Source organism: Lemur catta, chromosome 19, assembly GCF_020740605.2.
Source record: "Lemur catta isolate mLemCat1 chromosome 19, mLemCat1.pri, whole genome shotgun sequence".
In the NCBI taxonomy this organism is placed as follows: domain Eukaryota; kingdom Metazoa; phylum Chordata; class Mammalia; order Primates; family Lemuridae; genus Lemur; species Lemur catta.
Window position 1 is genome coordinate 6,092,695 of NC_059146.1, and position 15,933 is coordinate 6,108,627.

Sequence of the window (15,933 nt, forward strand, 5' to 3'; positions counted from 1 at the left end):
TGCCAGAGCAGCTCACAGCAGGAGGCAGAGCTGAACTTTGTGCTTGAAGCATTTGAAGAAGGAGCGAGAGAACATGACAGTAAGGAATCCTCTGCCAGGGGCCACTGAAGCTTCCTCCAGAGGGACAGTGTTCTCCCCTCTGGACTTGGGAAATGTCATCAGGCTACCTTTCCTAGTCGTGAGGAATAATTGTGTTTCTACTAATGAAATGATTTTTTTAATTCCCTGAGCGTCTGAAATTTTTCAGAGTTGGCTAATAATCCTCATTTCTGTAGTCTATATAATAGGGGAAAACCTACTGATGCAGGCGCGGTGGTTCCATATCCTCGGCATGTTGATGTTCGTCTGGTCCTCTGCCCATCAGTATAAGTGCCACGCCATTCTCGGCAATCTCAGGAAGAATAAAGCAGGTGAGATCTCTTTTAGAGCCTCTCCATGTGGATTTTAACCCTCAGAAGCTGTTGTCTGTGTTCCTACATTCTTTTCCTTCCTGCCCTTGTTAGTTGACTAGTCTATATCAAATATTTGTTTTTGACAAGGCACCTCTCTGGGCATTGATCTTCCCAACTGTAAAATGAAGGCCTGACACTGAAAGGTCTCTCTGGCCCCGTGTAGCCAGACATCCTGTGATTCTGTGCTGTGCCCACATTTTGAGGACTGTACTGCACAGATGTATCTGATCAGCGTGTGAGAGCTAGTATTCGTCGGAGTTAGCATCATTCCAGCCAGAGCAAAAAACTTGACCTTTTAGTTAGCTCGTGTTGACTTATCACAGGTATAGTTTCCATTAGGCTTTTTGAAATATTAAAAATCGAATCATATTATTTAATATTTATCAAGTACTTATTTTGTGCCAGGCCCTGTTCTAAGTGCTTTCCGTATAGCTTTACCATACCCGTATGAAATGAGTGTAGTCTAATCCTCATTTTACAGATGGGGAAACTGAGGCATGAAGAGGTTAAACAACTTACATGAAGTTGCACAACTAGTAAATGGGGGAGCTGGGATTTGAGCTCATGCAGTCTGACTCTGGAGCCTGAGCTCTCAATGCCTAACTTAAAGGACCACTGGAAGAACTGGCTTTCCTTTTGTTCATATGAGCAGTTGACAATACGACCTAAGCATGTGACCTTTTAATATGCAGTGGATTGACAATGGAAGTATAACAGGATGGTGGTTTGCACACAGGTGTGTGATGATTTTTTCTAATAGTTTCCGTAAATGATTTGGGAGTGAAGTGGTAAAACTTTCCTTTCCAAATCTCAAATGCTCATGAAGTCTTCTTTTGCCATTTCAGGCGTGGTCATTCACTGCAACCACAGAATCCCTTTTGGAGACTGGTTTGAATACGTTTCTTCCCCCAACTACTTAGCAGAGCTGGTGATCTACATTTCCATGGCCGTCACCTTTGGGTTCCACAACTTAACTTGGTGGCTAGTGGTGACGTATGTCTTCTTCAACCAGGCCCTGTCTGCTTTCCTCAGCCACAAATTCTACAAAAGCAAATTTGTCTCCTACCCAAGGCATAGGAAAGCTTTCCTGCCATTTTTGTTTTAAGATAACCTCAGCCATGAAGAATGCGAACTAGGGGACAGGTTCAACTCCGAAGGACAATGAAGTAGGGAAACCAAAGTACAGTTTCTACAGAACTGTTGGAAACTCTCTGTTCCATTTTTATACCCCAAAAGTTTTCACTGAATGAACAAGATACTACCCCTCAAGACAATGAATCTCCAAAGTGTCTTCCAAGAAGAAATAACTTCTGGCAGATCCAGGATTGGTGTATCTGCTTTCTGGGATGCTTTATAAAACCAACCAACCAACTGATAAAAAGTACATGAGAATTCGCCAAGCTGCTTCACAAGCAAAGCAACCATGAATGTATAAACAGCTTCTCACATACACATATGTACATCCACAGGGGAAGAGATAAGATCACCTATGGCCTGGAGGGCCTATTAGGGAAAAATTAACTGGACTATATAATAATATAGTAGGTGCTCAGTGTATGTTTGTTGCATTTCAATAAAAGCAGAGTAGCCTTTGAAAATAACAATAACATACAATTTTATGCCAACAGTTTCAGGGGAAAATGAGTTTGTTGGAGTTCATTTATACTTTCACACATTACCATAAACATCTCCAGTTATATGACTGTAATAGACATTTCCACTCATCTCCCCTTCAAATCATAGGCTAACTGAAAGTTTTGACACCTCTTCTATTTACCGCTTTTTTTGATACCTGTTTAAAGGGAATACTTCAAAAGTGAAAACATGGGGAAATAAATATATTTATGCATAGCAAGCCTTCGTGAATGCAATTGACATACTCTGGATTGGATAGTACTATGGCCTCATTCACATGTAGTTATTCAAATTGTATTAATGTCTGCCTGAGTTTATTTCAACTAATAGAATGAATATGAACATATTTAGGCATAAAGTTTACATTCAAAATAGCTTATGTTAAAGAACATACCTGTGAGCAATTCAGGGGGAAATAAATGCATGACGTCAAAGAAAAACAAAAACTTGAAAAATCATACTACAGCCTGAGCATCACAGTAAAAACTACACATTCGTGTAGCATAAGATTTTCTGGCTTACTGGCTGAGGTATTAACTTTATTCCTTTTATGCAGATGTCATAATCTAAGTGCCAAAGTTTTGCATTTATATGTACCTTGCTATGGTGGAAAGAACCTCATTATGAACAAGACAAATATCAAATGCACCATCTAAGAATATCTCTCTCCTCTCCAATCCCTGGAGTTGTAAACTAAGGCATTAAACTGAGATTCTTTTTAATAAAACCTTAAATACGTGCATGTCAAAGCACATTCGAAAGTTCTTACAATTGTGACATAGCATTTTCTCTCCCATCAAATACCACTTAAGGTTAATGTGTTGCTCAGTCTATTCAAATCAATGACATATTCATTTTACTTACATAGAATTTGCCATCCTCAGGAACAAAACTATTTGTACATTGGAAATGTAAAGCATATTGCAGTTTGGTCTTCATGTCCACACAACTGGCATGTGTCATGTTTAATAAAAAATTATTTGGGAGGGGAAATTGTATTTTATTGTAGCATGCTATTTTATACCCAGGTAGTCTAGACTAGGGATTTGGTCAATGTTCTGGAATCTCAATGTACTTTCATGTAAAATAATGAGCATCCCCCACGAAGAACTCTGCCAGGGTTGTGAGAAAGCTGCAGAGTCCAGTTTCCTACTTCCTGGCCCTGCTGTCTCTATCACATTTGTTCCTGTTTCTTTCCCTTTTCCTTCTTTGCATTGTGTTGCATTTCTACGCAAAGATAAAAGAGGAAATAGTGATGTCCTCATAGGGGTTCAGAAAAAAGTAACATGCCTTTAGTGAAAGCGTAACCAATGGAGAATCATTGAGAATTGTGATTTGCTTGTGATGTCAGAACCAGCACTGGTTTCTGTGTTAGTGAAAACATTCCATTTCCCTAAAGGGAGCACCAGAGAATTTGCAAATTCTTCACAAGGATGATCCAGAAATAGCTTAGAGGTGGAGATTCTTGATTTTCCTGTTGGCTTAGTTGAATAGCCTTAATCTTTCACTCTCTGATATCATCATGCTAGGGGAAAGGATGCTGAACTACCTCATTAACAGCACTGGCTGGATTAACTACTGACTATAAAAGTGTGCTAAAAATAGCCTTTGTTTTCATTGTGTCTCCAAGTTGTAGCTCATCCTACACACTAACATCCGCTTACAGTGAGCATGGATTATTTTGTCTCCGCAAAGCCATGTTCTGTATTATGCTTTTAATTCAATGAATGGTTATTGGTAGAATTCCCACCAAAAAAAAAAAAAAACAGAAAAGCCTTTACAGATATTTTTGTGTGCAGTTTAATAGACTTTCAGTTTAAGGAGACTGTAACCATTTGCATAACTAAAGCTACCTGGAAACTCAAGAACCTGTTGCTAAGTGAGGTATCTCAAATGATCTCATATATTAAGAAGACTTTAAAATAATAAATGAGCAAGTAGAAATTTTGGACTCCTAAAGCCTATCAAAGCAATTTCTGTCCATACTCTTTTGCATTACTTATCAGACAAAAGTTGTTCTACTGGTTTTTATAAATATATTAGTGTAACCTAACATTTTCCTGCTGAATAGATAAGAAACAGTGGCGGTGGCAATGATCCATAAATAATGCATCTGGTACATATGTCCTAATTTTTCTCAAAAAGCAATGATCTCCTGGAAAGCCAAGTATTGATTTGGGGGGAAGAAAAACTATTATCAAGAGCTACTGTATGCACATAATTGAGGAAGGATAATATTGGGGCTCTTCCTTCAAAAAGACTCTGAACACTTGGAGCAATTTGAGGCTACAAGTCCACAAGGGATTTCTCGACAAAAGGACAATTTGCCCTCAAGTCCAGCCCTCTGGCTGAAACCTCAAAGCACTGGTGCGGTCTTCTCCGAGGTCCCTGGCAGACACAGCACCTTTCTGGGAAGTAGAAAAGGCAGAACTCAAGGAAGAGCCCCACAATAACAGGGTATGGGCCCTTGTGGGCAGAAAAGCCAGCTGGTGGTGGGTGCTGCAGTTCAATGAGCAGAGCTCAGGCTGCATCTCGGCCTCACTTGCCCCTCAGCCTGCTATTTTTTGTGCAGTGTACAAACTGCACAACCTTCCATAGAGACCCTGCTTATCATGCTGTCCGCATGTCTGCAGATTCTGTTCACTCTTGAAAAAAAAAAAAAAGACTTGATCGCATGGAATCATCTCTTTCAGAGAGACCACAAGAATAAACTAGAAGAAGGGAGAAGTAAGCACTCCATGCAAAATGCCTGTCCTCCCACAGACAAAAAGGAGAGTTTGGTGGTTAGCAGGTAAGTGACTCTCAAACAATAGAATGTTCAGATGCTAGAATGCTGACCCCAAACAGAAATAATGTTTTGCTTCCTTTGTCACTACCAACTCCTGTCTTACCAGCTCAGGGTTCTGGTATCACAACTCCAACAATCTTTCAGCCCTACAGGGACCTCCAATCTATTGATCTCATTACACTTTTATTTGCCCTTCACCTATCATAAATCTTCTCTTGTCTCTTTACCCGGCTTAGATTCCAAGTAAATCATTACCATTAGTCCTTTGTACCTATCCCCAACTCTGCTGCCTCCTTACATTGCTTTTACTTACTCATTTAGCAAAGCTACAACCTGGATTAAATCCAGCTCTCCTGTTCTCAATGTGCACCTCTGCAGTTGAACTATACCTGGAGAAATCTGTCCATTAACAGGTCACTTTAAATTTGTGACCACTAACCTCAAGTGGCCTTTAATGCTGCAGTCATACTAAAATGCCCTAGCCTGTTCACTCTACCACAATCCCAACTACTTGACATTTTCTCTGTCCTCAGAAAAGGAAAGCTATTGGAAACATTTCCCACAGGGTACCACCTCCACCCACCTAAGCATCTCTCTGTGCTGCCTTTCCTCTTGTTACTATTGTTGAAGGATACTTTTTTAAAACAATGTAAAATCATGACTTGTTACTATTATTGAATGATAGTTTTTAAAAAGAATGTAGTATCGTGAATATAAAATGAATGCATGCCAAAGATTTTGTTTAACTCATTAATAAAGAAACCAGTAAGATGTTGGAACCAGTTCAGAGAAGACCCCTAAAAGCAGGTACATATATGGGTGACCAGGCATGGCAAAATGAGTTCATTCAGTAGATGCAGGACTGGCTTCTGTAATGGCGGGGGAATCACTTGTGCCTCCGCTGGACAAAATTCATTTGTATGTCTATGGAAAAGAGTTACTGGCATTCCTATCAGTTGTCTACAGCTTACAGAGCTGTAAAATAGCTCAAAGATAATGAGAGATGAAGATAATTCAAAGAATGTGCTAGAAAGGACACCAGTACTAATTTTTGCTCATTTCGAAATCATTTACAATTTTTGCCTGAAACTGTAAACAAACTTTGGATTTCTACCCAAAGCAAGGCCCTCTCCATGAGCACTAGATTCAATTCTCTTTTACTTACTAGAGACATTACCTGGCTGTTCTCTCTGCCATATCATCGAGGTTTTGCCCTCATCTCAACATTCCCATCAGAAGACAAATGTCTCTTTAAAACCTCTAACTCCATTTCCCTCACCCGATACCGCCTGATTTCTCTGGTTTCCTTGGCAGCAAAACTCTTGGAAAGATTCATCTATTCTTACTAGCTTCAGTTCTTTCCATCCCACTGCTAAACCCACTCCAGTCACTTTTTTAGCCCTCAGGACTCCACTTAAACTGCTCTTGAAAAGGTCACCGACGACCATGCTGCTAAATCCTGCGGTCCCTTCTGGGTGTTCATACCAACATAGCAACAGCAGTTGGTTACTTCATCTTGATACACTTTCTTTAATTGGTTCCAAGATGCTGCACTCTGGGTTTTCCTCCCACCTCGCTGGCTGTGCTTCCCAGGTTCCTCTGCTGATCTCTCCTTCCTGACGTCTGAAGGTTGGAGCACCCAAGCTCAGTTCTGGGTCTTTCTCTATCGATACTTAGTGATCTCATCCAGTCTCATGACTTTAAATACTATTTATATGCTGATGACTCCTAAGTTTCTAGATCCAGCGCAAGCATCATTCCTGAGCTCTGGACTCGTATGTTATGTCCTACTTAACATCTCTACTTGATGTGTAATAGATTTCTCAGGTTTGACTTCATTAAAGGTGAATTTCTGGTTTTCCTCTGCCCCATACCAGGTCCGCCTACAGTCTGCCCATTTTCTCACTCAAACCAAAAGCCATGGACTCTTCTCTTTCACTCCCAGTCCACAAACCAGTCGGTGGCTCTGCCTTCAGAGTGTGTCCAGAATCTGTCTCTGCTGTAATCACTCTCCTACCTACTGTCCCGATTGGAGCTACCATCATCTCTTGCCTAGATTATTGCAGCTGACTCCTAACCAGTCTCCCTGCTTTCCACCTTGTTCCCTACAGCCGATTCTCAGCCCAAACGAGAGTGATCTTTTAAAACATAAATCAGACCATGTCACTACTCTCTCCAAACCTGGCAACAGCTGCCAGTTTCTCTGAGATTGAGGCTAAAGTTAATGCCCTAGGCCCCATGTGATGTGGCCCCCGGTCACTTGTCTCTCCTCCTCTCCCAACTGTTCTCTCTTCATTCACTCTTCCTACATGCTGGCCTCCGTGGTGTTCCTTACACACATCAGTCATGCTCCTGTTCAGGGCCTCTGCACTGGCTGTTCCCTCTGCCTGGAATGCTCTTCCCCCACATAGGCACGTGGCCTTCTCCCTCAGCTTATTCAAGTCTTCGTGCACATGTCACTGTATTAGTTCTGTTGCTATGTAATGAAGTGCTCCAAATCTCAGTGCCTTAAAACAACAAACTTCTATTATCTCATAGTTTCTGGGGTCAGGATTCCAGGTGCAGCTTAGCTGGGGGCCTCTGCCTGAAGGAGTCTCTGTAGTCAAGGTGTCGCCAGGGCTGTGGTCTTTCTGTAAGCTCCACTGAGGGGGGACCCACCTCCAAGCTCACTCGCATGGTTGTTAGCAGGACTCAGTTCTTCAGGGGCTCTTGAACTGAAGGCCCTACTTCCTCCCTGGCGGGGAGCCTCCCTCAATTGCTTGCCCCATGGGCCTCTCCATAGAGATTTCGCAATGTGGTACCCAGCTTGCATGCAAGCAAGCAAGCAAGCAAGCAACGGCATCTAAGAAAGGAGACACAATCCCTTTATAACCTAACCTTGGAAATGACATCCTGTCACTTTTGCCATTTTCTTTTTGTTAGGAAGGAGTTACTAGGTCCAACCCACACTCAAAGGAAGAGGATGTTCAGGACGACCAGGAGATGTGGATTATTGGGGACCATCTAAGAGGCTGCATGCCACAGTCACCTTCTCAATAAGGTGATATCCTAATTTAAAATTGCAGCCTATACTACGGCACCAGTTTTTGTGAATAAATAAGTAAACAAATAAATAAAATTGCAGTCTAGCCCCCTCACCCCTTTCCCCACATTTCCATTTCCCTTTGCATTAGGGTGAAATAATGAATGCTATTGTTTTGAGCCACCTAGGGTTTTGTTGTTGTTGCTTTAGAGACAGGATCTCATTCTGTTGCCCAGGCTGGAATGCAGTGGCCCAATCATAGCTCACTGCAGCCTCGAACTCCTGAGCTCAAGCCATCCTCATCCTCCAAGGTGCTGGGATTACGGGCACGAGCCACCACACCCAGCCTGTTCTGTAGCAATAACAAATGGACGTGCAAGCTTCTTAAAAAAAACTCTACAGTGTACTTTCTCACTTATGCTTTTTATTTATTGTCTTTGTCTCCTCCATGGAATGTAAGCTACATGATGGCAGGATTTTTTTGTTTTTGTTTTTTCAATTGTTTTGTATCCTTCGCACTAGAAGAATGCCTGGCACATAGTAGATGCTTAATGTTTATTAAGCGTGAATGAATCTCTTGTCACTGTTATCTGCATAAATTACGAGTTCCTTGCCTTACTTTATTCTGTTGCAGAATTGCAAAAACATCTTCCTTATAAAGACTGAATGCAATTTATATTGACGTGTGAAACGCAATCATCCAATTGTGCATTTTTATTACCAAGAACCCCAGTAACCATTCTGATAAGGAGGAAATAAAATCAAATCAATCAAAAGAAATGGTTAGGAATCCATAAACTATTACAATCCATCCATATCTTTTTACCAAGTTTTATAGGAGAAATGTAATATTTGTGGAAAAATGGAATAAATGCATTTATTCTTAAAAATATTAAGATTAAAACATTTTTGCTGAAGAGAACAGTGATTACTTTTTAACTTGGAGACAATCTCTTTAAAATTTGCTCTTCCCATAAACTTAAAAAAAAGTAAATAATCAGCACTTTGAGATTTCTTGCTTCCTGACCTGTAGACCTATTACCCTGTGATCTGCTATTAACTAACTCTGACTTTGACTTTTGACATGTAGATTGTGTAAAATCTTTGAGGTTTAAAAAAAAAATCCATGCTAGAGGGGCCATGTAATCCAGTAAATAGGAAAGAATTTAACTTATTGCTTTATAATGTTATCCTTCTTTTTTTCCTAAAGTTTGTGGTTTCTTCCTTTTGAATGGTATTTTTTTTTTTTTTTGAGACAGAGTCTTGCTCTGTTGCCCGGACTACAGTGAGTGCCATGGGGTCAGCCTAGCTCACAGCAACCTCCAGCTCCTGGGCTCAAATGATCCTCCTGCCTCAGTCTTCTGCGAATGGTACTTTTTGTTGTTGTTGTTGTTATCCCTTCTTGATTCTATCCTTATGAAATGAAAGTAAATAATTTTCAGTGCAAAATGTGGCCTACAGGAACATATGGAAAAGGATGGACTTTAGCTTATTAGGATTAATCAGTATTCCACCACTGCCTTCCACCTAAGGGTTGTGACCAAATTGTACTTCCAATTCTTCTTTCTGCTTTTTCATCTGAAATTGTCTATAGGCTTTCCTTCCATGATTTTCCTTTTAAGACATGGAAGCAAACTTTAGATGTCAGGATAATCATGCAACTAGGCATTAAAGCAGTCGGCGGGAGCTCGGGGGGATGAAATAGGAATGGATTCTTCCCTGCTGTGCTCTGCAGTCTACAGTTCTGAGAGTGAAATCAGAGGACATTTTCTGTTAAAGGATGGGGAACTTCCATGAAATCAAGCTCAGAAACTTATAGGGAAAATATCAAAATCTCTGATCTTCTAACTAATTTATTAATCTATTATAAGTTTACCTAAATCTATTTTGAGCCTCTTGTTTATATTTTAGTTAGTAACATTGTTGGTGATCATTTTTTTTCCAGAAAGAAAAAAAAGACTATTTCTTTCTTTCCGTACATGTTCAATAATTGCATAAGCTCTCTTGCTTAAGCTATTGCTAATAATAGTTTTTTTGTTTGTTTGTTTGTTTGTTTTGGAAAACTACAAACAGTATCCTAATATATAAATACTTCAAAAAATATGTTGCTTCTTTCTTTTTTTCTTTTTTCTTTTTTTTTTTTTTGAGTCAAAGTCTCGCTCTGTTGCTTGGGCTAGAGTGCAGTGGCATCATCCTAGTTCACAGCAACCTCAAACTCCTGGACTCAAGGATCCTCCTGCCTCAGCCTCCCAAGTAGCTGGGACTACAGGTGTGCACCACCACACCCGGCTAATTTTTTCTATTTTTAGTAGAGATGGGGTATCGGTCAGGCTGGTCTCAAACTCCTGACCTCAAGCGATTCTCCCACCTCAGCCTCCCAGAGTGCTAGGATTACAGGTGTGAGCAACCGCTCCTGGCCCTCCATTTTTTTAAATTTCAAAATATTAAGGGGGTACAAATGTTTCTGTTACACAGATACCTTTTATAATGCTTAAGTTGGGGCTTTTAGTGTGCCCATCACCTGAATAGTGTTCATTGTACCCGATAGGTAGGATTTTACCCCTCCCCTCCTCCCTCCCTTTGGTGATCTGGTAACCTCTAAGTTTATTAAACAACTTTGCTCTTTCATAAAATTCCCTCTTACATTCTTCAAGAGTTTTATCTTTCTATTCTAGAATTCCAGAATGTGCTGAACAATTGAGAGTTCTCTCTATCCACAATTATGATTTAATATTTTTCCTTTTTCAGAAACAGCTTTTCAGATTGCAGAGTTGTTAGGTTTTGTTGTTGTTTTATTCAAAGGGACATAGGGTCTTAAGTGAGACTAATTTTATTTGCATTTCCTGGATTGTGTTCTCTGGCATGGGATGTGGTAATTTAGAGGCAGAAGCGCCTGATATTATCATAAGGGTGTGTCGGAATGAATAAGTAAGTTATATCTGACTATGCCATTTTGGGTATGCATGCTAATCAATTTTTTTTCCATAGGGTATAAACTTATCATCGAGGTTAAAAGGCATTTTGGAATATGGAGAGACCTTAAAACTGGTTTGCAGAGATTCATGAAGGGCACAGCTACCTACAGATTGAGCACTCGTCTTGACTTGCCTTGCAGTACCTAGGCCTACCTTTCATTTCCATGACTCAACAGGGTGTATCTTCTTCACCATAAAATTATATAGTAAGTGAAACAAGAAAGACCCCAAGGCCATTACTTCTGCTACTTGGTGGAGCAGTGACTCCCTGATTTGTCTATTCAAGGAACAGTATTTAATAAAAAGTTACAGGCAAAATTATAACCCTTGCCCTCTGCCTTCAGCATTTCCCACTTGCACACAGCATATTCTAATTCTAACTAGATTGCCCTAGTTAGAGTCTTTCATAGTTTGGTTTGAAACAATATTTACAAAATTACCTTTGGAAACTCCCAGTAAAGAATAACACCATCTTCATCCTGGGTCTGGAAAGAACTAGGCCCTCTTAGGAAACAAATAAGGAAAAAGTGAAATCCATCGTGAGATTGGAAGTGCAGGCAAAACCAGAAAGATTCTTTTTCACCAAAGTCAGGAAGTTTACACGGGGCACATTTGTGGAATGAGTACAGGGAACACAATGCTTACTAATAATATTTCTCCTCCTGGGTCAGACAAGCAGATCAGATTGCTTTTGTACCGATTTTGAGCAGTTCAGTGTCTTATATAAAAGGAACACCTATCTATTTCCAACTCTTTGTATGTTACCCCTCTGAAACAGAAGAATAGCAATTTATCTGCTCAAGCAAATGTACTTAACACCACTACATGCAAGGCACAGAGGCAGGGCCCATGGGGAATACAGGGATATATAAGATTCTTGCTCTCAGAAAGCATTCCTTTCAGTATGAAGCTGATGCAGACTTACTAACAACCTATTTAAGTGAAGGTCATGGAGGAAATCCGTACCTGCCCATCATTCCCCCACCCCCCCATGCTCTCTTCGATAGTATGTATGAAGAATTAAATATCTTTGGGAAACCCGCCCCCCGAGAATCAATAACTCGAAGTACTAAAATTTATAGTTCAAAATAATTTATCAGAAATTTATCTCAGCGTCATCATAGTCCATAAAATACTCTTAACAGGTTTCCTCAGCAAAAGATCCTTTTCAAAATGAAAAATTTTCAAACTTTATTTGTGATCATACATTTGCCAAGAGTGACTGATGTTGCTTTCAGTTCTATCTATTGAAAAGGAAATTGCATGGCATGAATTTCTTATGTATTGAAAATGAAAATAAACAGTATAAATTTTGATGAATTTATAGAAAAGTAAGGCAGAACAATTTGATAATCATGATGTTATTAGTAAACTATTGTTTACTGCATTATATAAAATTATGACACCAAAATATTAGTTGTGTAATTCTTAAGTTCATGCAGTTACTCATGTGTCACTATTACCTGTATTACATTAGTATCTTTAACTGTACTTTCCTACTTTTTGAACAGGGGGCCCCACATTTTCATTTTGCACTGAGTTCAGCAAATTGCATAGCCAGCCATGAGCACAGGTAAGAGTATAGCAGATTTCTGTTCTAAGCCACGATGCGAGACAATGTGTGCCTACGAATGCTCAAGGAGAGTAGAAAAAGAGCAAGAAATATGAGAAAATGCACGTTCTTGATGTGTTCCCTACAAAATCTCTCAGAGAGTAGGCATTTAATCTATGTTAAGAGTAAAACAATGTAATACTAGGACTATAGCACAGAATTTGTCATAGAGAAAATTCTGTTTGCATTTGATGTAAGACTGATGTCACAAAAGAACAATTTGGGACAATGCCTTCAATGGGTGGCATTCTCAGTAAAATTATGGTTTTTACTATCCAAACCATGAGTTTCACAGGGGTAAACTTAATTCAAATGAAGATCAAATTTAGGTACTTGAAAAAGAGCAACCCTGTCAGATTCTCTTTCTATTAACATGCTTTGATTTTCAAGTATGGAGAGCTACTTTTCTGAAGATCAGAGAAACAGCTACCATGATAAGGGCCCACCGTCTATTTCTGGTTTCTTTAGGAACAATGACTCCCAATGAACTTTCCAGTAGAAGCAAAAATTACAGTAAAGATGACTTACTTTTGAAAATGAAACATCAGGGAAAAGAACTTAAATCAGATAAACCACATTTGCTTCCCATAAAGCTAAAAAATATCTACTTCATTATAATTGTTTTTATTTTTATGATTTTTTGTGTGTGTGTGACAGAGTCTCACTCTTTTTGCCCGGGCTAGAGTGCCGTGGCTGTCAGCCTAGCTCACAGCAACCTCAAACTCCTGGACTCAAGCGATCCTCCTGCCTCAGCCTCCCGAGTAGCTGGGACTACAGGCATGCGCCACCATGCCCGGCTATTTTTTTCTATATATTTTTAGTTGTCCAGATAATTTCTTTTGATTTTTAGTAGAGACAGGATCTCACTCTTGCTCAGGCTGGTCTCGAACTCCTGAGCTCAAAGGATCCACCTGCCTTGGCCTCCCAGAGTGCTAGGATTACAGGCGTGAGCCACCACGCCTGGCCATATTTTTATATGATTGTTGCATAAAACTGATTTATTGCCAGAATTAAGAAACATAAAGAAGGTGTATATTTGCCCAAAACAATTTTAGTGCTATCTTCTTGTTTTTTAATGAACTTATGGATTTCTAGGTGATATAATTTGCGTGCCAGTGCTTTTTGATGGGCCCATTTTAGCCTTATTTCTAGTATTTATATTGTCACAGTTCAGTCCATGGCTGGACTTTGAAGTGTTTCCCCAGTTCTTGGGCCCCTGGCTTGGAGGAATCGCAAGCCTTGGCCTGCAAGGTGGAGACAGATGACAGACACCGATCCCCATACACGTGACCAGCAGTCCAGATCTTATTTCTTTTATCTAATGAACAGGCATGTGAAAGTAAAACCCACACATCTTTCCAAGTTAGGTTAGAGACAACTGCTAGGTGTTGAAATTCTTCTATTCCAGGGTCAGCTGAAAGGCTCTCCAGTTTCTCTTTGCATGTTTTTAAATCTTTCATGGAATATGGGACATGGATTCTCATAAACTGTACTGCAGGTCCTAACACTTCCTGCAAGGGGCATATGGCAGGTGGGTGAGGAGTAGGAGGTAGAGGGGATGCAGTGTGATAACCAGGAGGGTCCGGGGATTGTCCAGGAGCCAAGGCTACAGTTTCCCCTTCTGCCTCTTTTTTATCCTCCTGGCGGAGGAGGGGGATATTCAGAAGGGACATGGAGCTCGCCCTTCCTCCCTCCCTCCAGTTTCTTAATCTGACACCTCTCTACACAGGACTCACAGTGTTGGGGATTGTCTCTTAAATACACAAAAGCTCGAACATATGGGACCTCTGGCCATTTCCCTTCCCCTCTACAAAGGTGGTCTAGCTGTAGGATTGTGTTGTAACGTAGACTCCCATGGACAGGCCAGGATTCACCATCCGGCAGTTGATATTGGGGCCAGGCTGTGTAGCAAAAAAATATTAGTTTCTTTTTCCAAAGGCTATGAAATCCAAGAATTTTCCAAATTTTTTTTAACTGGCATCGCAAGGGTAAATTTATGGGCATTGACCCTCTTTCTATGGGAAGAGGAGAGAGGGGTTCTCTACCCTAGGGAAGGGCATCCCCGAGACACTTCCTCAAGACAAAGAGTTTCCCTTTTTAATTATAACCAATTTGGTCACATACGAAATTGTATTAAAGGAGTTAAGCGTACTGACTGGGAGGCACACACAGGAATGAGCGAAAGACCGGATCTCCCAGCGAGGAGGAAAATGCTAGAGCACATGGGGGGTGTGGTTCACCTTTCACTCTGACCATGGAGAGAGGAGAAAAAGGGCAACAGAGGACCTGGAAATTCAGGAAGAGCAGAGTGAGTGGCTCCGAAGTTAATCAAAGTCAATTTGCTTACCTGTGACAGGGAGAGAGTTACCTAAGGCTCAGCGTGGCCGTGTGACGAAGCCGAACCTGCTCCACAGCCAGGTGTGCCCATCAGGATGAAGGAGCCCTGGAGGGTCGGTGGGTGCGGAGGATGCTGGCTCAGGGGCTCTGCCGGTTTGGATGAGAGTGCCATCTCCTGTCTGGGGAAGAGGACATCCGCTCTCCCAGTGCCCTTCCTTTCTACAGTGTGAGCACGGGCTTGGTGACCTCCGCTCCCTGGGGCATTTCTCTTCCTCTGCAACCCAGCTGGTTGCAGAGGAAGCAGGGATTTCTAGGGTATCTCTGTCTCTGGAAAACCTCTCCTGTCGCAGTAGCCACCACTGGAAAAGCTTCCTTCTGCTGCCAGCCCTGTTTCCTTTCCTTCTCATCTCTGGTGTCAAAGACCTTGAAGGCCAGGGTTAAAGTTCTACTTGTGGAGTCTGAGGCCCCTTTTCAAGCTTTTGGGGTTTATGCCAAATATCGGGGGGCTGACTGGGAGGTGAAGTGCATTTCCAGGAGGGATTGTCCCTCCTTGGTGTCAGGATCTAAGTAGTAAAGACAGCAATAGGAGGAAAAGGGCCAGAGTTTTCATCCTGGCTCTGACCCTGCAGCCTCCCAGAGAGAAAGTTGGGGTACAGAGGGGCAGGAGTTTGGCCAGCCTGGGTAAATGCAGCTGAGACGAAAGAAGAAGGAAGAGGGAGAGCAGGAATGGAACAAGGTTATGTTGAAGGGCTTTAGTAGCCAAGCAGACAGACCGGCTCCATACCTCCAAGCACTGAGTAAAACAAAGAAAAGCAGATAAAATCGAAGAGAAAGCAAAGAGAAGCAAACTCTCTGTCGCCTTACCTAACAAGCAGGTTTTCCTCCTGGGTTGTGGCATCAAATGTCAGGGTTTAGTCCACAGCTGGACTTGGAAGGGTTGCCCCAGTTCTTGGGCTCCTGGCTTGGAAGTATCACACGGGACAGAGAGAGACAACAGACACTCAGCAAGTGCGCGTGAAGAATTTATTGTAAGGAGAGTTTGAGGGTGCAAAGCAGAAGCACATTTCCTAAGGGGAAATGGGTCTGTCTCCTCGAGTGGAGAAGACACTGGA

The 15,933-nt window shown here is 41.2% G+C and overlaps 1 protein-coding gene and 1 long non-coding RNA gene across 4 annotated transcripts in view; one reads left to right on the forward strand and one right to left on the reverse strand.

Annotated features, from left to right (window-relative positions):
* SRD5A3 (steroid 5 alpha-reductase 3) overlaps nt 1-11,193 on the forward strand; it is a 23,614-nt gene extending 12,421 nt beyond the window's left edge. The window contains exons 4-7 of one of the 2 annotated variants that reach the window (XM_045533064.1): nt 276-410; nt 1,298-4,544; nt 4,781-4,878; nt 10,886-11,193. In XM_045533064.1, the coding sequence (XP_045389020.1) occupies nt 276-410; nt 1,298-1,557 (395 nt within the window). In that variant the 3' untranslated portion in view covers nt 1,558-4,544; nt 4,781-4,878; nt 10,886-11,193. Of the gene's footprint in view, nt 1-275; nt 411-1,297; nt 4,879-10,885 lie in introns of both variants that reach the window. The other variant, XM_045533063.1, reaches the window with a different exon arrangement.
* The window catches only part of LOC123624850, a 16,687-nt gene extending 754 nt beyond the window's left edge, over nt 1-15,933 (reverse strand). Inside the window, exons 1-3 of one of the 2 annotated variants that reach the window (XR_006730232.1) lie at nt 15,686-15,933; nt 14,832-15,000; nt 11,313-11,376 (exon numbers count right to left, since the gene is read on the reverse strand). This is a non-coding gene — a long non-coding RNA (uncharacterized LOC123624850). The remainder of the gene's footprint in view (nt 1-11,312; nt 11,377-14,831; nt 15,001-15,685) is intronic. The other variant, XR_006730233.1, reaches the window with a different exon arrangement.